At 41.2% G+C, this 25,073-nt stretch overlaps 3 protein-coding genes across 3 annotated transcripts; 2 read left to right on the forward strand and 1 right to left on the reverse strand.

The window, feature by feature from the left end:
• Positions 1-108: 108 nt before the first annotated feature.
• Positions 109-4,137, reverse strand: arr3b (arrestin 3b, retinal (X-arrestin); the record flags this gene model as incomplete). Its single annotated transcript, XM_079557151.1, has 14 exons — positions 109-236; positions 676-725; positions 818-841; positions 930-1,004; positions 1,103-1,240; positions 1,334-1,406; positions 1,481-1,701; positions 1,785-1,861; positions 1,922-1,981; positions 2,057-2,250; positions 2,338-2,382; positions 2,470-2,530; positions 2,654-2,684; positions 4,124-4,137. The coding sequence occupies 14 exons, from the start codon at positions 4,135-4,137 to the stop codon at positions 109-111; spliced, it is 1,191 nt and encodes a 396-aa protein (XP_079413277.1).
• A 1,652-nt stretch (positions 4,138-5,789) lies between these two features.
• inppl1b (inositol polyphosphate phosphatase-like 1b) lies at positions 5,790-15,125 on the forward strand. Its single transcript, XM_079556655.1, has 28 exons — positions 5,790-5,893; positions 6,171-6,773; positions 7,540-7,603; positions 8,245-8,383; positions 8,519-8,621; positions 8,694-8,834; positions 9,023-9,104; positions 9,196-9,273; positions 9,369-9,512; positions 9,580-9,694; positions 9,771-9,871; positions 9,937-10,039; positions 10,113-10,309; positions 10,438-10,555; positions 10,623-10,719; positions 10,793-10,928; positions 11,023-11,122; positions 11,216-11,304; positions 11,724-11,805; positions 12,083-12,172; positions 12,240-12,353; positions 12,439-12,527; positions 12,591-12,678; positions 12,798-12,950; positions 13,297-13,375; positions 13,447-14,197; positions 14,280-14,395; positions 14,473-15,125. Exons 2-28 carry the CDS (start codon positions 6,637-6,639, stop codon positions 14,564-14,566), a joined length of 3,600 nt encoding a protein of 1,199 aa, XP_079412781.1. The 5' UTR covers positions 5,790-5,893; positions 6,171-6,636; the 3' UTR covers positions 14,567-15,125.
• Positions 15,126-17,290: 2,165 nt separating this feature from the next.
• Positions 17,291-19,263, forward strand: LOC306963375 (P2Y purinoceptor 4). Its single transcript, XM_079556923.1, has 2 exons — positions 17,291-17,476; positions 17,889-19,263. Exon 2 carries the CDS (start codon positions 17,906-17,908, stop codon positions 18,971-18,973), a length of 1,068 nt encoding a protein of 355 aa, XP_079413049.1. The 5' UTR covers positions 17,291-17,476; positions 17,889-17,905; the 3' UTR covers positions 18,974-19,263.
• Positions 19,264-25,073: the final 5,810 nt, after the last annotated feature.

Raw genomic sequence — 25,073 nt, forward strand, 5'->3', positions numbered from 1 at the left:
TTTATAGCTTTAGAAACATCATTAGTTACATTTTGAATAAACAATATTTAGCTCAAAACAAATAACAGGCTATAACACGAAAATAAGCATCACAATTTGTTTGACATTTCAAATTATGTGAGGGATATGTAGGGAGTTGTCTATAACTGTACATATCACATGGAATTGATTGGAGTTCCTCTGTTCTTCGTTTTCTGCAGTCCTAGTCATCGTTGGCCAGGATTGTGATATCTGCCCTGCGATGGACAAAAACAAAACAAAACAAAACAGACAAAGTAAGTCATTTGATTGAGGTTTAAAGTATTAAAGGATTGGGTGCTGTGTAAAAACAATTCTCATCAGGAAATAATTTGGGAGTTTGTAACTTCTAATTGATGAATGGTTAATTGAATTATTAAAAATATTAATCATGGGGAAGACACGGGCTGACTTGGTCGCAGGTGACCTCACCTGCACTAAACTGGTCCTTAATCCAATTTTCTGTTTGTCAAATACACAAGCAAACAAAACAATATCAGTAAACAAAGCATTCAACAAATAACACCATAAGTGTCTGTCAGATACTTACACTTCTTCTCAATTCACAGGAAAGCAATGCATTTAATGTAAAAAGAGAGTATGATCAAAACAAGTCTCATTAAGTAGATTTTAAACCTCAGCTCTAGGAGTGCTTACCTGCGGGTTTTGGGGACATCAGAGTCAGAGGAAGCTCAAGGGTCACATCACTAAGAATTTAAAAGCAAAAATTCACATTTGTTAATAATACATTCACAGCATTATATATTTTTAAATGGCACTAGAGGAAAGAAAAATGTACCTTCCGGTAAGGCCACCCAGAAGGCTTAAGAATGATTAAAATAAACAGAAAATTAGCATACAATAGTTGGTATAGGTATTTAGAAATGTATTATTATTTTTGATCAACTCACCCTCCAGCCACCATCAGATTGATCTTCACTTTGTAAGAAACAATAATTCCCTGCATATCCTTATCTCCTTGACTCCTGGATTAAACAGAAACGGTCCCACAGTATTAGGATTTGACCAAGACATGCTTAAGTGGATGACACAGTCTTTAGCAATGTTGCGAGTTTAGACTTACAAGGTTGTGGACGCGAGGTGAGTGTCTTCATCTTTGAGTCGTCCATCGACTGACAAGCCTCGCTTTTCTTTGTTGCTGGACAGCAGGGGTGTCACCGTGAAGGATTTCTCAAGTGTTGCATTGGAGTTTATAGTCTCTCTATGAAAGAGTTTTCCATTGTGTTCATTAAAAATGTATAAATGATAACACATATTGTATGTGCTTACACAAAAACAGTACTTAAAGTCTTACCCAAACTCCTCTGAACAGACTGCCTTGGAGTAAGTATCGGAGGAGTACAACACTACACTTGTAAGCTGCTCGACTAAAAGGAAAAACAATATGTTACCAATATAATATACTATTCTCCAATAGTGTAATTCTGTCAGGAATAAGTACCTGAGACTTTGATTTTCTTCACCACTTTTGAAGTTTCATTGTTAACTTTTACTTTGATTGTGATTGGATCGCCATGGTAATAAACCTCTTTTTCCAAAGAGGCCTCAAGGTGAACTGGTTTGTCCGACATCATGAAGCCTTTGCTGATTTCAGCCTTAGGCCCAGCTTTGTTATTGGCTGGAGCATACTGGATTTTGCGGACCATCAGGCGGCATGTGTCTCTGGAAGAGTTATTATAAAATGACACAAAATGAATGTTATGGCCTTTTCAAACATAGATTTGGATTGTGGAAACAGTACGCACTTCTTTTCAACAACTTCATCAGCATTGTCAGGGGCATTAGCAAGGTATGCTTTGACCTCAAAGTCCACACCACATGCCTATAACCGAATAGACGTTTATTATGTGTAACTCTGAATAGAGAATACAAAGAAAATTACCTTTCCAGAGTCATTTGGTCCTGGCTGTAAGGAGACTGAGCATGGAAGATTGGCTGGCAACTGTAAAAATGTCACGTTAATCTCATTATAATAAAAGCTTAGTTACAGGGAAAGTGTGAACTCTGTATTTAGTACCTGAAATGAAAAAGGATATCCTTGGTCTCCAACCTTTTTCATCAGGGACTCCTGCATTGGAGTCTTGGCTCCAGTGTCACCTGTAGGAGGATAAATTTGGACGCGCTGGATCCAAATGTCCCTCCTGAAGGACAGCCCAATCACATCCAGATCATCACTTCCATATCGGAAAGCACATGCGAGGTACGCATATACTGTGGAAAAATATTTCATGGTCAAGCATAAGACTGATTCACATGTGCCATTTCATTCACTTGTAATGAGTTTGTCTTATTCATTACCTTTTCTTCCATTAAGACCAGAGGGGTCCACTTTTACAACACCATCTACAATAAATAGGAGATAAGGAATTGTTTTAATACTTACTGTTTATGTGAGAATGTTTAGAGAGAGTTAACTGAAGTGCCACTCACCAACTACCTCAACTGAATCAATGTTGTCCACAAAGTCTCTCTTCCCCAAGTACAGGGCGATCTGAGCGAAAACACAGGAAAATAGTATTTCTTGCCAAAGTCACAAGAGTTATTTCTGGGTTTTCTTACTCCTCCCTGTGATCTAGGGGTACCCTATAATGACTGCAGTACACAAGCCACTTACATGTCCATTGCCACTGGTCTTCTTGAAAACCCTGAAAGGAGAGGGTCAAAAAGAATTCTTTAGTGTTTTTATGTTACCCATGTAGCTCATGTAGTGGTGTTAATTATTTAAAGTGCTCTTAGTGGAGATTGTCAATCCTGCGCTTGCTTATGGATAACCTCTTCCCTGTTTCTACTTTACTGCTCCAGAGCATGGATTACCGCTCGGGATCGAGAGACACCTGTTGGATAATCTGAACCAAAGATATATTCAGGACTCTGTACAATTGACTCTGTAAGTACAACGTAAAAGCTTTAAAAATGTCTAACTTCAGTTTGGGAGGGAGCAATTTATTTTAATATCAATATTGTAGCAGCGTATCTTTCTCTGTTAGAATTTTATTGAAGAGTCATCATCTAAAACACTATGTAGGCTGTATCCATGCATTAGTAAGCAATTAAATGGTGTATAGTGTAGTTCTACTCACTTAGACATTTTGATGATTGTGCCTGGGGAAAAAATGAATACATAAAGTAGTTAGTGATGCCTTCTATTGTGCACTTTTGAAATAAATTGTAAAGAACATTGTTTTATCTTAAAGGAAAAATAATAAAACATGCATTTAAAACTTAAACAAGCAAAATGTTAAACTTACAATATCCTGTAAAGTGTCCTCTCGGCTGCTCTGTAACTGTCAGTGGGAGCGAATGGTGTGAATGGCGATCAGTGTCTCCTGTGGCTTTATACTTTGACCTCTCAACCTTGAAGCCCTCCCTTCAGCTAATTCTGTTCACCAAAGAGCTCTGTTTTAGACACAAGCTTATCAATTCATTAGGCTGTGGCTGTTTTTGAATGGTGCATGTAAAAATAATTCTGACTGGACGGTTGGTGCACAGAAGAGTGATGGTCCACGGTTTCATAATCACTTGTAGAACTGTGTTTATTTTGAAATATGAATTAAAATAAAGAACCAACTGTTATGCAGTATGAAGCTTCTGAAACTGTTCAGTTTCACAGTAAGTGTTCAAGCATTGACTTCCTGCATCCAAGTTTAGACTGAAGTAGCATCAGTTGGTTGTTGGTTATGTTAGCCGTGGTGACAGGTGGTTTTTCTTAGCCTCATATAATCTGTGCTCATGACTCTTTCAGTAATCAGGTGTTCCAGTGACTGACTATGTAACATCTCGACCCTTGTTCATCACATATTTAAAATTAGAATTATACTTCACTTCAGTCCAATTTCAATTAGATAGCATCCAAACTTGCACACAGGAAATGTAGTGGATCAGGCTCTTTTACAGGCCAATCAGTTTGATGGACAGAGTAACTGTCTCTGTGTCAACCGTGTTTAATTGGTTGATTAAAGAAGAGGCAGATGAGAGGTGTTACTGAAGATTGTCACACCTTACCGGTGACAGACTTAATGAAATAATCGGTCTAATGTGTGAACAGGATCAAGAGGTCATCAATACAGCTATAGGCTGACCTCACCCGGCCCGGATCATCATCCGGCTGTTAGCGCTCAAGTAATTAAGCTTTTAACAGCATTTAAAGCCAACCTTACCTTCCTGCTCCTCACACTGTCATCATTGCATTCAAAGGATTCATTTATCAATTATACTTTAATGACTTGAAATGAATGAATGCTTTGTTTGTTTGTATACTTTATTGTTCCCGTAGGGAAACCTGACCAATCTGACCAATCCTTCGATGCCACTGGGGCAAACCGTAAGGAGCAGCAGTCAACGGCAGTGCAGCGCCCGGGGACCCATCTTCATGATGTGGAGCGAGGCTGATGGTCAGAATTCAAATATTGCACATGTTTTTAGTGGTAGGGGAAACCGGAGTACCCGGAGGAAACCTACACAGACACAGGGAGAACATGCAAACTTCACACAGCAAGGGCCCGACCTGGTAGGAATCGAACCTGGGACCCTCTAGCTGTGAAATGGATGCGCTAACTGCTGCGCTACCGTGCTGCCCCTTTACCTTTGCAAAACAGGACTCTGACATTACCTTTACAAACCTTTACAAAACAGGACTCTGTCTCCTGTGAAATAAGAGTCACACCTTTGATGTGTATGTTTTATTATGCAACTATGTCTTAATGTCTGTATAGTAGCTTCTAGATACCTATATACAAAAATGCTACAAGCAAACTTAGGTAAGTACTGTACATCCCCCATCTGTTCCTGGGACCCTCCCTATCTATGCTTCTTGTTTTGTTGATGGGAGTTACACACAGGCACATAAGCCACTTAGACTTAAGCTGTTGCCATTTAAAGCAGGTTCTTTATAAATAGTGAGTTGTTAGTGGTCCAGTGTTACAGCACTAAGTGGTGATAGTAAGTGATGGTAAGTTCCCAGTATTTGTGCTGGTGCACTGGTGCACTGGGACAGTGATGTAGTGAATGCTTCACATCAACTAGAACCACCTCAAATCATTGACAAGCCGGTCAGGATTATCGCTACATTATATTTAAAAAATACAGCAAATTTCAATCAGTTCCTTTGTAGGCATATAGTTCATTTTCACAATGCAGGTTTACTTGATTATATACAAATACAAATGTCAAAAAGATAAGGAGCTTTTTTTTTTAACATTTATTGTCCTATTGACAACCACTGGAAAATGTGATTAAGGGTTAAGTTTCTACGTCACCAGATAGGGATGGTCTTGGGTGTATTTTTTTAATGGGGGTTGCGGTTAAAGTGGTCGGCTGATTTCTGCTGACTCAATAGAGACACAACAGCAAATATGTAACTATAGTGCATCCTACTGTGTTTGACTTTGCAGTTGATGGAAAAAGTAGGGAAGTATTCAAGAAGGGAAAATGGGCGATGTTCTGGTTAGGCACAAATAACCAAGTGAGGCTTGATCGTAACCATATGTGTTTGAGAAAGGAGAGAAAAAAATTGGATGAGGTCACCTGAGTGAGCATATTGCGTTTGAGACGATGAAAAGGAGAATAATAAAAGAGAGGAAGGAAGAGAAGGGAGAGCAGGAGACGGGAAGCAGTTTCACACAGTGGTGGTAAAGTTGAACCCCTCGCAAGAATTCTTCTCTCTGGTTGTGTCCGCCATCTGGAATGTGCAGTCACTTCCTTTGTCTGCATTTCACTCTAACAGGGCTGTCCTCTCCCACTCTGCGCCCTCCCTCTGCTCTGACAGCTCTGTGCAGGGCCGCTGGACACCACGTCGCTTTTTGACAAGAAGACACCGTCAGAGCACAACGCTGAGAGTCAGACCTCTGGATCTTGGGTAAGCCTCATCCCACCAGACACTCTGCTAAAGAAATCTTTGGGCCTGGACAACTGGAGTCATGGTTGTTGCTTTTCCCTTATATGGCAACAGAGCTGGGAAATCATTTGAATTTGTCTGCTTTCTATTGCATGTCTGTCTGGTTTTAGTGCTGACTGAGATCCAGCTGAGGTCTGTTTGTCTGACGCTTGTGAATGTCTTTATTACCAGATTGTACTTTAATTTGTACATTTCACTTCTCTTTCATTAACTTTGACTTTCTTTCTCTTAACTCTAGGTCAAGAGGAGGGCTCGGCTTGTGATTGATTTGAAGCTGGGATCGTTGTTGCTCCTGGGCGACACTGTTACCTTTGCCTCCTGGACACAGTTATGATGGTGCATGTTTACTGGAGCAACACACCCACCAGACTTTAGATGCTCACAAGGAAAAACTGACATCATCATTAAACTGGATTGGAACTTCCTCACCAGCGGGCCAGATTTGAAGTGGACAACGGAGACGAACAGAGATTTCTGCCTTTAAATCAAAAAGTGTGACTCAGAGGGAGCTAATGGACTGATGTAAACAATGTGGATTAGAACTGGAAGACTGCGGGCGCACAACGTTCAGCGGCGCAGTTTGTATCATGAATGACAGTGTGATGAGTGCATTTGACAGTAAACATAACAGGACATGTCATGTGAAGCTCTCCGCCTCATGTGGATGACTTTTACAGCCATATCATCAATCAGCGCAGATCACCATGGCTACAGCGGCCTGGTATCATCATGATATCAGCCGGGTGCATGCAGAGGATTTACTGGCCCGGGCCGGAAGGGATGGCAGCTACCTCGTGAGAGACAGTGAGTCTGTGCCAGGGGCCTATGCACTGTGCCTGCTGTGAGTATGACAGACAGTAATGCTGTCGAAGACACTCATTTGTATCATTCAACAAATGAGAGTTACTTAGCATGGTTTTGCATTCATTTGTTCATTTTATAAACAGCACATTACTATATCTCAAGAGCTAAAGATCTGCAAGTGCCACAGTCACTGATGAACTTTAGTGTAGTGTGAGCTATGCCTTTTCCAATGATGGAAAACCTTCAGAAAGAGTGTTTCTGCAGATTGGCCCCGTCATTGAATGGATTTGTCCTTTTATTTGCATTATATAGTCAAAACCACTGGACAGGGTTAGGACACTCCACACCTACAGCTACCTTTGAAGGCACCAGAGCCCGGTGCAGGGCTTGGTTTCCCCTTTTACCCTCTGTGTTCCCGGGGGCCCTGAAAGAGGGTGGGAGCTCCAGTGACCGCACCACGCTGACTGCTCCTCGAGCTGAGCCAGATACATTCCTGAAAGTCGAGCCCAGCAGCCTCCACTAACCCTTTCCCTATTTTTTTTCACCAGCTCTGTAATTTCCCACTTTAATGCTCGTACATTTTAAATCTGTCTGATCCATCTGTTCTGTTTCCACTGGCTGGAATTAGCAAAGTTACCACCAATACTCCTTAATGAATTTAGCTGATGACTTTTCATGTTTGGCTAAAGTCTCACCAGTACAGAATAGGATATTGTTTTGTTTAATTAGTCAATACAAAAAACATGTCATTAGGTTATTTACAGTCATATTTTCAATTGTGTGTGATATATATTTGTTTGAAGGTTCCAGCGACACGTTCACACTTACCGCATTCTTCCTGACCCTGATGGCCTCCTGGCAGTGCAGGTGAGTAACCTACACAGAGTCTAACAGTCAATATGCAAAGACTTCAGTTTGACAAGTAAAACCATTTAGAGCCAGAAACAATGCTTTGCTATTCTGCGTTAGAACAGAACACATTTGTTGTCCTCTAAATAGAGTCTGTTGCATTGGTGTTTGCTTTGTTGCTTGAATGAAAACCTTGTGATGTGACTGCATGCCTAATGAATGAGCACAGCAGAACAGAGAATCCGCAATTTGTCTCAAAGATTCCTTCTCCACCCACACAGAAGGCCACTGACACTCGAGTGTTTGTTTTTAAGTGGATGAATAATAGCTTACACAAACACAGTTCCTGCTGTGAGGCAGAGCTATTAGACAGGTTAAAAATGATATAATTTCTTCTGTTTTATTTATTATTTATTTATTTTTAAGTTATATGTTGAGGAAATGCATCTGCTGACCGGTAACCAGTTTTGTCCTGAATCATTGGTGCAATTGATGAAGAGATGCAGGGGAACCGTGTGCTTGTTGTGTGTAGTATATAAAATGTCTTGTGTGTCTGTTTGAATCAATAATATGCATGTTGAAGGTAAAGGTTCATGTTGACAGGACATAGACTTTTTTTTCACACTCACTGACTTCTGTTTTGTGTTTATGGCTCACAGACAACGCAGGGAGCGCAGGTGAACTGTTTCCGGACTCTGGAGGACCTGGTACTGGGATATCAGTATCCACACAAAGGTCTTGTTTCTCCACTTTTGTATCCTGTTCCCCAGGATGCTGACACTGGGGAAGAGAGCTCTGGTATATAGACACAATAATAGAAAAGCAGCATATATACACAGATATATATATATATATATATATATATATATATATATATATATATATATATATATACATTTTGTGCTATTTTTCATGTATATTTTGTTTGTGCAGATGATGAGAAACCTCCACCCCCAGTGGTGCCTGTGCCCACACAAGCAAAACCTGCTCCTCCAGCATTGTTCTTGGAAAAGTTTCAGGAGCTTAACACTTCTAGGTACAAGAATATTCAAGTAGAACAAGTATTTAATCTTTTACATATTTCTTATGTCCACTGTGTATTTTACAGTGCTGCGAGTGAGATGATTTCTCTGCTAAATGACTACCTCTATTGTGAGCTGCCCCTTGACATTGAGAATGTGCACAAGGGGGCTACAAGTCTTCTCCATCTCAGACGTACTCTGGGAACAGCGTGCCAAGGGCTGAACAAGTTTGTATTTTCAGATTTTATGTGAATTATTTTCATTAGCAAAAAAACAAATATTGCTCTGGTATTAACTAATGCATTTTTGCATCATTGGATTAAGAGAAACAACATTTTGATTCCCTGCATGTGCTTTACATGTAGTAGAACTGAAAGCTGCATTGAATGATTAATTTCACTGGTTACTTCAACAGTGAGATGAACCTCACGCTCTCTAGTTTGGAAACCCTGGCCAAAGTGTTTGACCATCCATGCTGTAGTTTAACCCACACTAAGGTAGTAAAATAAACAAACACAAGCTTAGCACAGCACTGAGGTTTGGAAATGTTTATTTATTATTATTGTTTTATTACCATTTTGTTAACAGGGTCCAGACCTGCAGATAGACAGTTTGTTGTTCAAGATATCAATCTTAGTGAGCCTTCTTTCAACTTTAGAAAAAAAGGTAAGTTTGGGCAAAGCAATATTTCCATTGAAATACTATGATTGTATGTGTGTTTTATGTGTTTTTTGTATGTGTGTGTTTTATTTTTTACAAAGGTATTACACGCTCTTCAAGAGGCAGTGACAAATCACAATTTAGCCGTGCAGCCAAATCCACCCCCAGAATCTACAACCATCAATATGACAAACACTGCACCTGTTAAGACTGTCTCTAGACACACGTCTGTCTGCTCCTTTCAGGTAACACCTGTAATAAACCATGAACACTGTAGTTCTGTGTGTCTTACATGACCTCTCTTCTGTCCAGGTTAAGATGGCACGCTATGGTCGACAGATTGTCTCTGTAGATGTTGATGCTGGAGTAATTCTCTTTGACAGAAAAGCTGATTCCTTTAGTGTGGAAAAGGTTTCACATGACCGAAGTAAGAACATTTGACTTCTACTTATTTTTGCTCTTTCACACTGCAGATAGTATAATCATATCCTCTCCTCCATTAGTCCTTCAGATTATCAAATTTCAGAGCAGTCCGGCCAAGGTGCAGATGGTGGTTGACAAACTCCACAACACGCCACGAGAGATGATTTTCGAAAGTGCTCGGGTATGACTAAACTACCAATAATCCTTTTAGATACTCCGATATTCACATTCATGATTTCTTTTCAGAAACGTGATGCTTTCTGCCAACTCCTGCAGCTGACGAAGGTGCGACATTCTGACATGAGTGACCCAGACCTGATCTCTGTCTTTGTTGGGACATGGAACATGGGTAATGGAATTGTTCAAAGCTTTACAAAAGGTCAAGTACTGCTCTTTAATCAAATGTTTGTTGCTGTATGTAGGGGGGTCTCCTCCTCCGGGCAGTTTGCAGTCGTGGACGACTTGTTGTGGTTTGGGTCGCACTCCCGACGAGTCTGTTGCGCTTCTTCCTCATGACATATACGCTTTGGGCACTCAAGAAAATCCACAAGGCGAGAGAGAGTGGATCGAAAACATCAAAGCCAGTCTCCGTAGCTCCACTCACATCGAATTTAAACTGGTAACAGACTCACTTTTTCATCACAGTGTTTTAAGTGCCTTTCATTCTCATGGTAACTGAAGAGGCCAGTATGAAAAATAGAACCGGTCATTTAGTCATAAGTTGTAATGCAGATCGATGTCCTGTAGGTGGCAGTGCAATCCCTCTGGAATATGAGAGTGGCGGTGTTTGTGAAGCCACAGCACGAGAGGCGCATCAGCCGCGTGGGCACGGCCAGCGTCAAAACCGGCTTAGGCAACACTCTGGGTAAGCACCTTCAAGTATGGACGAAATACACTTTACATTTACGTTTGTTTGTTTTATTTTTTAATAGGAAATAAAGGAGCAGTTGGTGTCTCTTTTTATTTTAACGGGACGTCTTTTGGTTTTGTGAACTGCCACCTGACGTCTGGGAGTGATAAAGTGCTCAGGTAATTCTTTTGTATGCTCTGATGTTTATATTTTATTATATGAAAAAAGGGTATATGACTTGTTTAACATTAGGAGAAACCAGAATTTCCTGGATATCATGAGGCTGCTTTCCCTCGGGGACAAGATTGGTCCATTTGACATCAGTCTGCGATTCTCTCACCTGTTCTGGTGTGGAGACCTCAACTACAGACTAGACCTGGATGTGCAGGTTAGTCTAACATCTACTCACAAAACAATGGGGTTGGTCATGCCACTCACAAAAGATTTGTACAGTATTGAAATGTTACTGAAATATGTTACAGGATATTCTAAAATATGTGTCCAAAAGAGAATTTGAAGAGCTGATGTGTGCTGACCAACTGACCAGAGAAAGACACAAGAGAAAGTCTTTTCTTAATTTCAGTGAGTTTTTTTCTTCTTAATTTTGTTTTTTTCAAACACTATACATTTTATAAAATGCATATATATATATTTTTCTTTCTTTATGTGATTAAGAGGAAGAGAAGATCATATTTCCACCAACATATCGGTATGAAAGAGGCTCCAGAAACTGTTACCTGTGGCAGAAATACAAGACTTCTGGGGTGAATGATTTTCTATATTGTTTAGACACATGCTCATTTATCACAGAAGTTAAGTGCATATTGAAATGCGTAAATGCAACACTAATGATTCTTTCAACATTTAATTATATTTGAGATTTTGAAATACTTAAATAATCTTATTTGTGTTTGCAGAATATAATATATCATAGGACCCATTTTAATAGAACAAAAACATCTTGAAATAAATAAGGTTTCTCTTAAAGCATTTAAAGAATGCAGTTCACGTGCTATATTTATTTTCATGAGTAACCTAATCCTGTCTGAGAGGCAGCAGCATAACTGGACAGTTGCTGATTCCATAAATAACAGCATTATCCTGAGTCTAGCTCAGTGTAACAAGAACAACATCACTGCAGAATTTCAAGCAACAACATCATCAATAATATTTTTTGTTAAAGGTGCGAGTCAATGTGCCTTCGTGGTGTGACAGGATTTTGTGGAAATCCTTTCCAGAAACACACATTGTCTGCACTTCATATGGTAAGAAAATGTGTGTTTTCACAATGTAAGAAGGTGCAGAGTTCGTATCGTGATATGATGTGACCCTGTCATATAGTGAAAATTGAACTCTCAAAAGAAGCAGAGAATAAGACTATATCAAATACTAATATGTCAAGCAAAGTCAAACCATGCTTATATGAATCTCGTCTTGCCCTAGGGAGGACCCTGTATGGGCTCTTAAAACGAATATATCTATTTAAAAATTAAATATAATTGATACAGTATAAATAAATGTTTTTGTTTTATTTCATGGCAGGTTGCACTGATGATATCTTTACAAGTGATCACTCTCCTGTTTTTGCCACTTTCCAAGTCGGAGTGACACCACATTTTGTCTCCAAAACAGGTGTTGTGGAGGTTTTGTTGGACACGTATACAAAAAAACATTCTCTGACCATGCTGGTATTTTACAGATAAAAAAACAAGCATTGAGAAAGCATGGATTGAACTTGAAGTGATTGAGGCCATCGTAAAAACATCAAGCAAAGCCAAGTTTTTTATTGAGTTTCATTCACCTTCTCTTGATGGTTTGACATCATAATTCAGTATAATTAGTATGAACAATAATTGTAATGAAAAACATCATGTAAATGTTTTCACCTCTGTTCACAGAGACACGGCGCTCAAGTGAAAATGACTCTCAGAGCTGTGATGTTCCTGGATTTTTGAAGCTCAGCTGGTCTTTTAAACAACTGCCAAAGGTAAAGAATCTTCTAAAAAGTGATTAAAAATGCTATCAGCCTTACTCTGTTTTTCTTTGGTAGCTCTTTCCCATTTTTTCTGACTTGGAGTATCTTCAAGATCAACACCTGCTGCTGTCTGTGAAGTCATGTGATGGCTTTGAATCATATGGTAGGAGCTGAGGACAAGTCTTTAAAATAACATGTCTACTTGTGATACACATATATTTTGTATGTTTGATGTAAAATGGATTTATGGATGTAACAAAAACAAAAATCACTGATCTGTAGGAGAATGCTGTGTGGCTCTGCGCTCAGTCATTGGAGCCTCAGAGCAGTTTGAGGCATTTCTGAGTCACCGCGGGGAGGAGATGGGCTCCATACGAGGGCGGGTCAGAGTTCATGTGCCTAAAGACAGAAGAGGAACCAGGACAAAAATCTATGGTTGGTGATACAGAAGTGTTGTTTCCTTTTCTCCCCTAACACTTGCACTTTTGACTACACTTCAGTTTTTAATACTACTGCAATCCATGCTTCTCCTTACGTTTCTTCCTCTATTTGGTTTCTCAATGATCAATGGCTTTGCACTTGCTGCTATCTATCTGCTGCTTCCTCTTTTGGCTCCTGATTGGCTCACCCTCCCCAGATGCATCCTGAGACATAAAGCAGATGAGTAAAGTGTGGCCAGGTTAGGCTACTTAATTTTATTTAGCTATTGCTTTTTACTCTTTTTGCTCGGTACACGTAAGTAGGTTCATTTATTGAAACTGCTTTATGGTTTTTGTTTTAGAATTCTGTTTTGAGAAAGATGACAAACTGTCTGTCAGGGGATGTCAGGCTCCTTTGCAAACTCGATTCACAATGAGCAGGTAATTATTAAGAATGGAGATAACATCTTTCCCCCTTTAGTGTGACACCTCACGACATGTGCTCTATGCAGGTCCTCGGCAGCTTCCTCAAGGTTAACTCCCAGCAGCTACACCAATCCTGCCTACTTCATCTTTGAAGGCGTGTCAGTGGTACCCAGACTGCAGTCTTCACCTCAGCGCAGAAACCTCCAGGTGATCTGGTCTGGAAATGAGGCCTTGCAGCTCCCCAAGGTCTCAGGACGTCCAGGCATTGACAGGAGACCTGACCGTAGAGCTGACTTTACCGAGATTGAGATTCCAGCTATGTTGCCACAATGCACACTGACAGATGACCCTCACATGTCCCAAACAGCTTCTTCTTATCAGCTTTTTCCAGCAAAAAATCCCCCTCCTGTTCCACCAACATCCAGCATTTCACAATATCAAGACCACACTCCACAACCTAAAGAAAAAGGCATTCAGAACGCAGTCCGGGACTCTGTTCTGCCAAAAAAGAACCTCAAAAACTTGTATATGAATCACTCAGTGATCACTAGAGACAAAGTTGTAAATGATCATCGACCTGTCTCTTCAGCCAAGCCTCCAGCAGCTTTTCCGTTTGTTCCAACCAAAGCAGAGCGTTCTCGGGCTTCTGTCCCTTGGCAGGTGGAGGCCCAGACCCCCTGCCCAACTGGAGACAATTCTCTGACAGCTTTACAGATGGCCAAGTCACTCAGTGAGGTTGATTTCTTTCCCGTTGAAGAAAAAAGTCTGTCAAAACCACCAAAGTATAAAAATAGTCGTAAAATGTTAGCAGACAAGGGATATAGTTGGATTAAAGAGGTTAGACACTCTCATATTCATATGAATGACATTATTCCAGATTTCAGATTCCACTTTCTTAAAACACTTTACGATATTACAGGTGTCTGTCCCTCACGGTGCACCTGAAACAGTGCAAGAACTTCTCAGCATGCTGGGTCTTCAAAGATACAACCAAGGCCTCATTCTGAGTGGCTGGAATGACCTGGATTACTTTAGGTAAAATAATGTACTATACTGCATTGAACATTGCTTGTACTTTATACTGTATACTGAAGTGGTTATGTCTTCCACAGTGTAATCACAGATGAAGACCTTTGTGCGGCTGGCGTAATAAATCCTGCCCATAGACGCAGGATCCTGGAAAACCTTCCTCAAAACTGGAACTGACTAAGTCATGGACTTAAAACAATAAGACTGGAACCTATAAACCAAGCTCCAATTGGAGAGAGTTGGTCAAGTATTTCAAAGTATGTTTTACTTTACTCAATCAATACAGCTGCAGAGAACTGCTGCATTCAGCTGTCCTTCATTCAGCCTTGGTGTGACTCTTGGTGTGTATAAACAGCATAGGTGCGGTTTTCAGTCCTCACTCAAGGCTGTGTGCACTTCATTCACTCTGCTGCTGTTGAGCCTGTATCCCTTAAAAGCCCCTGGTTTATTCTGTGGATCGTAAAATCTATAGCTGTACATATCTATTGTAACAAGCTGCTTTAGTTCATTTGTTTACCATGTCATTTATGTCACAGCTGAATGGTCACTGTCAGTGCTTTATGCTACCTGTTCAGCTGTATGTGCACAAAGCAACTCTTGTCCATCACTAAGCAATGTTTGTCGTTTTACAGCATACATTAGTTGACAGAGGACCTATATGCTGTGCAAAAGGTGTTAATAAAATAGACAATTTTATTGTTTTTCACTCGACTTAAAGTGTGGATTTATAACATTTTACAATAACCATCTAGTAAAAACCATGTGATCAAGTGAGGCACAGTTTCAGTGATTACACGTTCAGCTGCTCAGTTACTTATTATTTGAATGTTCAAACACATCCCTCTGTGTGACCACACAGTCATGTCACTGACCACTATGTAGTAATAATACAAGTCAGTACTTGAAGGCCTAACTGGGATTTCTAGCAAAACAGCAGTTAGAGAATAACAGTTTTGGACTGTAAGATTATCATAGGGGAAAACAGACAACTTCAGACAGAGGTTTACAGGAAGGCAACTCATACTGACCAGTATTTGATGTTTGACTCAAACCATCCACTCCAGCACAAGCTAGGGGTCATTAGGACGACCAGACATAGGGCTAAAGAGGTGCCCACCAGTGCAGAGGGCAAGACCAAAGAAGAGCAACACATCCAGAGAGCTCTCTCAGGCTGTGGATATCCTAACTGGTCCTTCACTAAAGCGCAAAGGGCAAGAAGACCCAAAGAACAGGACAGACAGACCACAGAGCCCAGAAGAAAGGGTACCACAAACCTGTGAATACACCGAGACAAAAACTAGTTCATCCCAAAGACAAAACGCCGAGCCACAAACAAAGCAATTTGGTTTATTCTATTAGATGCAAAGAAGAAGAGTGCAAAGAACATTATATTGGAGAAACAAAACAAGTATTACAGAAGAGACTTTATCAACACCGAAGAGAAAGCACTAGCGGCCCCCAGTCGGCTGTGCATCTCCACCTCAAAGCCTCCAACCACTCCTTTGAGGACGGAGAGGTCAAAATCTTAGCAATATAAGAACGTTGGTTTGAACGAGGAGTAAAAGAAGCTATTTTTGTCGAGAAAGAAAATCCTTCCATGAACCGGAATGGGGGACTCAGATTTAATCTTTCTCCACTTTACTCCAATCTCCTTCGCCAACAGCCGGTTTCTGCCAGTCCAATGAGACGGCACATCAGCAACAACAGAACAATAGGCAGGTAATTAGCAGTGATCAGCTTTGAATAGGTCAGGACACATCAATACTCTGGAGTGAGCAGGTTGTTAGAGACACTCTACTTCAAAGGTGTTTACGCGCAGGGAGGGTACCGGTAGTTTCTGGGGAGGGACCGGGCCGACCCCAACTCCTCCCCTTTTGGTCTTTATCTAGGCTGCGAGCTGAACAGAACTCTAGTTTTCATTGACGAAGCCTTTTGGATGAGAGGCGAAACGTTCAAGACTTCAACCACTGAGTACAGAAGACGATTTGAATACCTTCATTGAAGATGGACAACTCCTGTACGACTGAGAGCTTACACAGACAGTTTTAGAAATAGCATTACACGGCGAGAGACACATTTACCAGAAAAGTATTCCAGAGTGAACATATGGATTCCATATGTGGAAGTAATGGCCCGCTTGGATACAGGAGCTCACATTCCTGACAGCGAACCGCAGAAACCCCTTCCAACAAACTGCCCATTTGGAGAGATCAACCACACAAGACCAGCTCATCTCTGGTTTAAGGGTGAGGAGGTCAGGGGGCATAGGCTTTAACTATTTATTATTGTTTTTATTTATTTTTTCATTGCACAAAAGCCTAAATCTGAGTATGCCTATAGAACATAGTGGGCAAACTGACCAAAACCACAGGAAGGCTATATATTCGCATGCCAAGTTAAGCACCGCGTCCCCTGTCAGTGCTGTTCATCAAAAGGGTCAGTCAACTCAATTGTTTATAAACTTCAATGTGACTTAAACTTGGTTACTTATTAAGTTCTCATCTTATCTCAGCGAGTTCATCATCCACTGGATCCTCCGCCTACCTTTATATTTTCACACCCACACACTTGCGAGTTTTGACAATACAGTATAGCATCAGCTCCTATGTTACTTTTGTCTCTGTAAGGTTTTGATTTGTATTATTACTATCATTATCCATTTTTAAATATTGGCGATAGCTGACGCATGCCTTCTTCGTGATAACTTTTGTGCAACAGAACCAAGTCTGGACCCAGCGCGCGCTCTCTCGGCACTATTGCTTCACGTGGTTCGCTAGTTCAACTGAAGGCTGTTTTTAGAACAACTGACACAGACCCGTCCACTCAGCAATGTGACTTCCCACTTTACACGTAGATTTTAATGGGCGCAGTGATAGCGGGCTACGATGCTCCCCCGTCGAGGAACGCCTGCCTCGGAATTGGCGATGATCGCAAGACGTTTAATACGTAATTTACGCATCTGCTGATCTACGCGAGCGGATCTTTCGATTTTTGACGGAAACGTCCTCTTTACTTTTCTCATGAATAGTTTTTTGAGGTAGTCAAGGTTACACCAAGATATCGGATACTCAACTTTCCAATTTCGTGGTAAGTTCAATTGGCTTCACTGTGCCTTGTTTCCCACTAACGTCACGCGCAAAAAGCATGTTGTAAGTGAGAGCGTGCCTCGCCAGCTCATGCAGCTATTGCCACAAATACCTCCGATATTTCTTGGTTGCGTTTGGGGTGCATTTTATGTTGCATCTAGACTTAAAGTGGCGGAATAAAAAAACAGATATAACATATTGCAGTAATGTAAAACTGCTACTGGGCGTGTGCATTTTTTATGCTCCATAATTATAACATTTTACATGTAGCGTAACTCTGAGGATTTGTTATTGCACTAGGTTACTCCCTTTACACTGCTGACACTGGCCTGCTATGTTCATAAAACATTTATGAATGTGTAGCCTATCTGAACTTACCCTTTCTTTAAAAGCTTTTTCTTCTGCGTTTACAGATCATATCGCTGTGAGGATGGAACCACTGATCCATGCACACAACCTGTCTGCTGCATCGATCCCTGTCTTCAACTCCAGCTGCCGCTTCGATGAGGAGTTCAAGTACATTCTTCTGCCAGTGTCCTACAGCCTGGTGATTGTGTTTGGTTTTGTGCTCAATGCAGCTGCCCTGTGGATGTTCATGAAGATGCGTCCATGGAACCCCAGCACTGTGTTCATGTTCCACCTTGCTCTGTCTGACTTCCTCTATGTCATCTCTCTCCCCACCCTCATATACTACTACGCCAACCGCAGCCACTGGCCTTTTGGAGTAGCTGCCTGCAAAACAGTGAGATTTCTATTCTATGCAAACTTGTACTGCAGCATCCTCTTCCTCACTTGCATCAGTGTACACCGGTATCTGGGCATCTGCCATCCGATCAAAGCCATGACCCTGGTGAAGCCGCGACACGCCCATCTGGTGTGCAGCCTGGTCTGGGCAGTGGTAACGATGTGCTTGGTGCCAAATCTGATTTTCGTCACCACTTCCAGAAGGGACAATATTACTTTGTGCCATGATACGACCAGCCAGGATGCCTTCAATGAGTATGTGGACTACAGCTCTGTGGTCATGGTGCTTCTGTTTGGGGTCCCCTTCACAGTCATTGTGGTCTGTTACTGCCTCATGGCCAGGTCGCTTTGCAGACCCCGGGCTGGATTATCGGCCAGCCAACAAAGAAATGCTTCTCGCCAGAAATCCATTAAGCTGATCGTGATTGTGCTTGTGGTGTTTGCGGTGAGCTTTGTTCCCTTTCACATCACAAGGACACTCTACTACACCTCCCGCGTGCTGGATGCCAACTGTGAATTCCTCAACATTGTCAACTTCACCTACAAGATTACCAGACCACTAGCAAGTGTCAACAGCTGCATTGACCCAATTGTATATTTTTTGGCCGGAGACCACTACCGTTCCAAACTGATGTCTGTTTTGACGGGAAAAAGACAGACACTGAGTAGCCTGGCTCCAGAGCAGGGGCAAACACAACCAAACAATAACATCGCTCTGCAGTCACATGATTTATCAAGCAAAGAGGCAAGCTAAGCGCAAGTGCCTGTATTATTGTATAGCCAATGATGAACATGTCCATGTTGCCATTAAAGTTTGTATCAGTGAGAGGAGTTAGCAGCTTTACATAAACTGGCCTCTGTCCAAACACTTCCTACTTCTTCTAAATATTTTTGGCGTTACCCAGAAACTGCTCCAGCTGTTTTGTCCTTCAACTCTCTCAGGTCAGTTCAGCACATGTTCTGTACGATTTTCTCTTCCACTTTTACTATTATGGCCAGTAATGTTATCTGACTGTGAGACTCTGTTGGAAACTTGAAAGATTCAAGTTTGTACAATACATTACTGCATATAATGCTATTATAATATGCTCCAGCATATCTTTTTTTTCTTTTTTAAATATCTTATTGTTTTATGATATAATGTAAAACATAACATGAACAAAGGGAAAGAAAAATGACTCTCATGCCACATGTCCACAAGAAACCATAAAACTTGAAAACTTTAAACCATTAGTCTATGGTCAAATCCTTTTCTTTGTTTACCTCTTATTTGTTTAAAGTGTCGTTTTGGGTGTGGAGTAAGAGTTCATTAGTTGCTGCATAAAATATTTCTTGTTAGAGGTTAATTTCAGTGGAGCAATGTCTCCAATAGCCAAATCCTATAGTATTAGCGTCCACAGCCAATCCACACACTTAACCTGTTGAAGCAAACCATTCAACAGGGTTCACTGGGTTTGGAACATAAATGCGGACAGAAATCCTCCGCCCTATCGCACCAACTCATACACAAACATGCACATGAACTCTAGTAAATGAGGTAATGCTCACTGAATATAGGTCACTGTATGTAATGGTCAAATGTCCATAAAGCATATGTGACATGATGAGAGGAATAAACAATTAATGGTTCAGATTTCCATAACAAAGCTCTGTATCATGCAAAAATGTTATTGAGGTTATAATTTGTGCAGAATTATTAACCTTTCAGTAACAAGGAGAGTCCCTACTGATGTATAGGCCCTCAAGTGAGAAGCTTGAGGGCTGCAGTTGGCCCCCGGGCCTCACTTTGGGCACCCCTCTTACCTCTTGTTAATGTACAAGGTTTCCAATATTCCAATAATATGTCCTTAACAGTTTTATATAAGATTGATAAAGGTTTGATATTGTGTATGAAACTGTCAAATAATAAAGCGGTTCAGTAGTTAAACCCTTTTAGTCATTTATTGCCATATCTGGAGTCATAAAGGCATTTTCCTGTAAAAAATAGTTTGTCCACGACGTTAAACTTGACATTTATCAAAAGTTAGAAAAGTCATTGTTAGTATAAGGTTAACAACAGTTGTTGTGCCTTTTCTCCTCCAGGTGTGGAAAAGTCCTTCTTAGGCTGTGAGGGGATTTATCAACTGGTGAATTCACTAATAGTTTTATGTTTGATCTAGAAATGTTATTGTTATTAAGCTTTATGGGTCGCAGAGATTATTTGTTTTTTTGTGTGTGAATTTGCTATGTCATTTATGAAATTAAATCTTTATGAAAACCCCTCCCTGTAGTTTAATATATCACAATGACTATATTGTAGTTAATGACATTGACCCAAGCTGACTGCAGCAAATATTTAAAAACAGAAAATAATGAAAATGTTTTCCCGGCTTAAATGATGTCTGTAGGGATAAGTAAAAAAAAAAACTCCCATTTGCCAGGATTTTCAGTTACCTATACAGATCTAAGAGTCATTCATTTTGTTGCGCAAAGTCTGCTTATTTAATAAACCATGAACTTACTTCCCCCCGAACCGCCACCTTAACGCGGTGGAGGGGTTTGAGCACCCGAATGATCCAGGGAGCTCTGTTGTCGGGTCTTCGTGCCCCTGGTTGGGTGTCCCAGGACAAACAGGTCCTAGGTGACGGGCCCGGTTTAAACCATGAGCCCGTCCTTCTGTGGACCCACCACCTGCAGGAGGAACCATAAGGGGCTGGTGATTTGGGCAGCTCCAACTACTGCCCCCACGACCCGGCAACGGAAAAGTGGAAGAACATGGACGGATGGATGAACTTGTCCACGTATATAAACATGTTAAATTATTGAATAAAGTTGTCTAATATCAAACAATAAAACGTCCTCGCTCCCATTTCTGTTTGTTATGGTCATCAATAGCTCACTGGCGCCACCTTGTGGTGTGACCCACCTGACGGGTGTCAAGTCTGCGCGCGAGTTTCGCTGGGCCCGCCAGAAAACAATGAAACCACGGAAACAAGCACGTGCAGCAAGTGTGTGCAATGAAGTCGGTGACTCGTTTTCCACAATGGAGATGGAGACGCCAAGCAGCGGTATGCCTGCAAACAATTTAAATAATTAAATCTTCACATTTGCATCGATTTAAATGTTTTCTATCGGGATACAACTACTGAATTTGACTATATTTCAATATAAGTCTGTACTTTTATTTGTACATCCTGTGTGCAGATTTACATTTCATTGTACCACATGTTGCGTGGCCTCAGACATTACTCAAGGACACCGCCAAGCCCCAGCAAGAAATATGCACACAATTATATGGATATTTTTACGTGTATAGACTGCAGCTATTTATTAATAATCCGTTATTATGACGTGAGACCTTTTCCTAAACCTGAATAAAACTAAAGTACTTTTAAAGTTAGGAAGCAAATACAACAAAACAAAATAAAACAAAACAGACACTCATTTTGATTAGAATTGTAGGTCTCGCATGAAATCAAAATAGGTTCATTTTAATCAGACTTTTTACTAAACCAAAGAACAGACAAAGGTCCTTGAAGGATTTCCTTCTACTTTTCAAACAAATAAAATAAATAATTAAAAAACAACAAGAATAACAACAACAACAACAAAAAACACATGTTCAAATACACCTACACTGTGCCCTAAAGTGATGCATCTGTTGAGACTTGAACATTTTTCTGTGTCTCTTCTGTTTGATAAATTATAAGGTAGAGACGAGGGATTTCAAGGACGCGTGGACTTGAATTTAATCGAAGAGGCTGTGAGTGGAGTGGAAGAGTGACACACAGAGGAGAGAAGTTCATTATTCTGCTGAAAAGGAAACCAATGGCTTTCACCATCGCCATGGAGACGGGCCTTTCTTCAGCAGTCAGACCTATGATAAGGTACTTCACAGCATTAAGCACAATTATTGCACGGTAAAAGGGGAAATATTGCTTCCCAATGCTAATAGATGTTAGATATTGATTTGTGAGGAGATTCGTGCGACTGGGTGCCCTGGCTGTTACACCTGCACGTCGGAAGGTAACTAGTGTTTGATGATGGATAGAGTTAGGGACAGGCCTTTTTGTGTTATGTTGGAAGTTAATTTGAGCTTTGAGTACATAACTAGTCACACGAGAGACATCGATAATGATATTTTAATGTACTCTCGCTTTTTCAAAACATTTCTCATATGAAAACCTTTTCTTTCAAATTAATAATCCTGTGTGACTGCATATTTATAGGCTATAATATATATGTGGTAATTTGATGATAATAATCATTAGCATGTCATTTTGTTGCTAAGTGACCCTGATCGTACTCTTACACAATAGCAGATTGGCCTTGGCAGCAGAGAGGTCAGCCCCGAACACCACGGCAGGCCGCTGGGGGCTGCTCTGCAAGTTGTGGCTGGCTGTGTGTGTGGTGCTGGATTAGCATAGTGCAAAGATCCAGTGAGTGTTGGGGGGGATTGGGTGGTGGGGGGCAAATTGTTTTAACCCCTATTACAGCAACCGCATGGTGCTTCTCTTATCTAGGCTGCTGCAGCCACTCATTAATATTCCCTACATATGGCACTGCTTTCTGTATCATTGTCTATTAATGGGAGGGATAATCGCTCATTCAATTATCAGGCAGTCAGCAAAAGACCAACTGTGCCTGCGCAGCTCTGGTTCACACAGTGGCACAGCCCGAAACAGAGGTGTGCCAATGAGAAGGTGAGAGCGATAGCAGGGATTACAACATATTAGCTGCTTTAGTTTAATAAAACGACCGGCACCATCAGCCCACAGCAAATAGGGATCTGTTTGTAGCTAAAAAGTTTGAAAGTACTTCTTTACATTCGTGTCTATGTGCGAAGAATATGCATTTACGGAGTCCAGACCATAGGCTCTATAGGGCTCTAGATGAAGTAAGTGTGACCCTACGGGCCAAGGCTCTGTGAGATGATCAAATGTGGCATTGATCCTTGTTGAGCAGTGCTTTGTAGCTGCAGGACCTTTGCTGTGTGTCTGCTGCTGCTGAGGTTATGGCCTGGATACAAGGACTACTGATAATGGTTTGACCTCTGACTGTTTTGACCTGGAAGGTCCTTGTTGAGTCAACATGAACAGCCGCACACTGAATGAGGCAGAGTTGGAATAAGGCTTTGGTGTTTCTGAGTTTCTGGACGAGAAGCTGCCACAAGCGGGGGGTGTTCTGGGAGAGCGTGAAAGAGATAGGAGGTGAAATGTTAACAAAATCTTAGAAAATATGAAGTTTGATAAATTTTCGCATTCTGAATGAACCGGAGGCGGCGGCAGCTATGGAGGGCCTTTGTTGGAGGTCCCATTTTCTCTGGCAGAGCAGCACGCTCACAGGGTCAGCGAAGTTACGAAAGTAATTAAAGCTTGGTGATTCACTGCCTGCTGCACAGAAAAGAAAGCAAGCTGTCATTCTGATTTAGAAAAATAAATTACAATTTTAATAATGGGGGAGGATGGGGGTGCGAGAACATCTAGAACCGAGCAGGGTTGGGGGGAGGCGGTGTGGGCATGTTGGATGGGAGGAGGGTCGAGGGGGTTGGCTGCCTACTTATCAATAGTTGCAATTTTTGAAACCGCATCGGTAGTACATTGCGAGAGCACAAGTGCCCTTAAAAAAAGAAAACCCTGGAACATTAACATACTGATTTCATGCGCATGGCAAAGGGCCTGAGCCAATATCAGAGAGGACTCAGCAGTCCTATTGTCTGCCGGGACTCTGGTCCCCTCTGATATGAAAATTCAATTATTTTATAACTAGATCTGGCGCTGCGTTTTGACAGTCACCGTTAGCGCCTTGCCAGCTGCATCAGTGTGGGGGACCAGAGGCTCCTGATAGCGAGAGGGAGGCCTTTCAGACATTGACATGTTTTTGGGGGACAAGATTGCCTAAATGTGTTGCATTTAGAGGCTGAAAGTTAATCTAATGCTGCACCATTATCTCACTCAGGTAATTCCAATACGGTCCTCAATCTATGTTTACGCTCTTGCACACTCCCGCATACTCGCACATCCATTCACTCTTCAGCACTTTGAATCTGATTCCCAGGCTTTCTGCATCCAAACAGGTTATGTATTTATTTATTTCCTGGCAGTGCACATTCTCAGGGCCCTGGAAACTATATAAAATAGAAGTTATTTTCTCAGAGGCATCAGCAGTTTTGAGCAAGGGATTCTGTTGAATGAAGAGGGAAAAAGTACCCAATATATAGACGCTATTCAAAAATGGGACAGTTTTATGTTAACTTTTCCTGTACAAAGTGTAATCACACCCACACCTAATACACTTTTCAAATTCTTCGTTATTTGTTGCTAGGCAGATTTACCCTCGTAACAAAAACACATTTCCATAACTGCAGATCTATTAGCAGCTGTATGCGAAAACTTTGAAGTGGTGTCCATGCAGTCAGATAGGCTTGCCTAATTTCTAAGTTTATGGGACAAAACCCTTTCATTTCATTGTGAGTGTTCCGAGGGGGGTCTGGTAGAGAACAGGAAGCAGCCCCTTGGTATGGCCCTCTCACTGTGTTGTTCCTATTAAGGCGGCCTGGGAGAAGACGTACCTGCCTCTGCTCGTTAGGCCGCTGTGGAGTGCGAGCTCGAGCCGCACAAGAATGGGACATTAATTAGTATTCTCTGCAGGGGGAACTGCCATTAGCACTTAATTAGGAGCAAGAGTACTATTCAGCTGGGCGGCCTCTTAGTGTCTGACACAATATGTTTCTATGTGTTTCTATGTGTCCGAATGGAAAATGTGCACAAATGACTGTTGTTTGTGCGTTATAGCAGAAGTACCACCTTCTGATATGGCGTTTTATTCCTATTGCTTCAAAGTTTCCCAAACCACAGATAATGCTCGGCTTTCAC

Source organism: Gobius niger (genome assembly GCF_951799975.1).
Source record: "Gobius niger genome assembly, chromosome: 5".
Classification (NCBI taxonomy): Eukaryota; Metazoa; Chordata; class Actinopteri; order Gobiiformes; family Gobiidae; genus Gobius; species Gobius niger.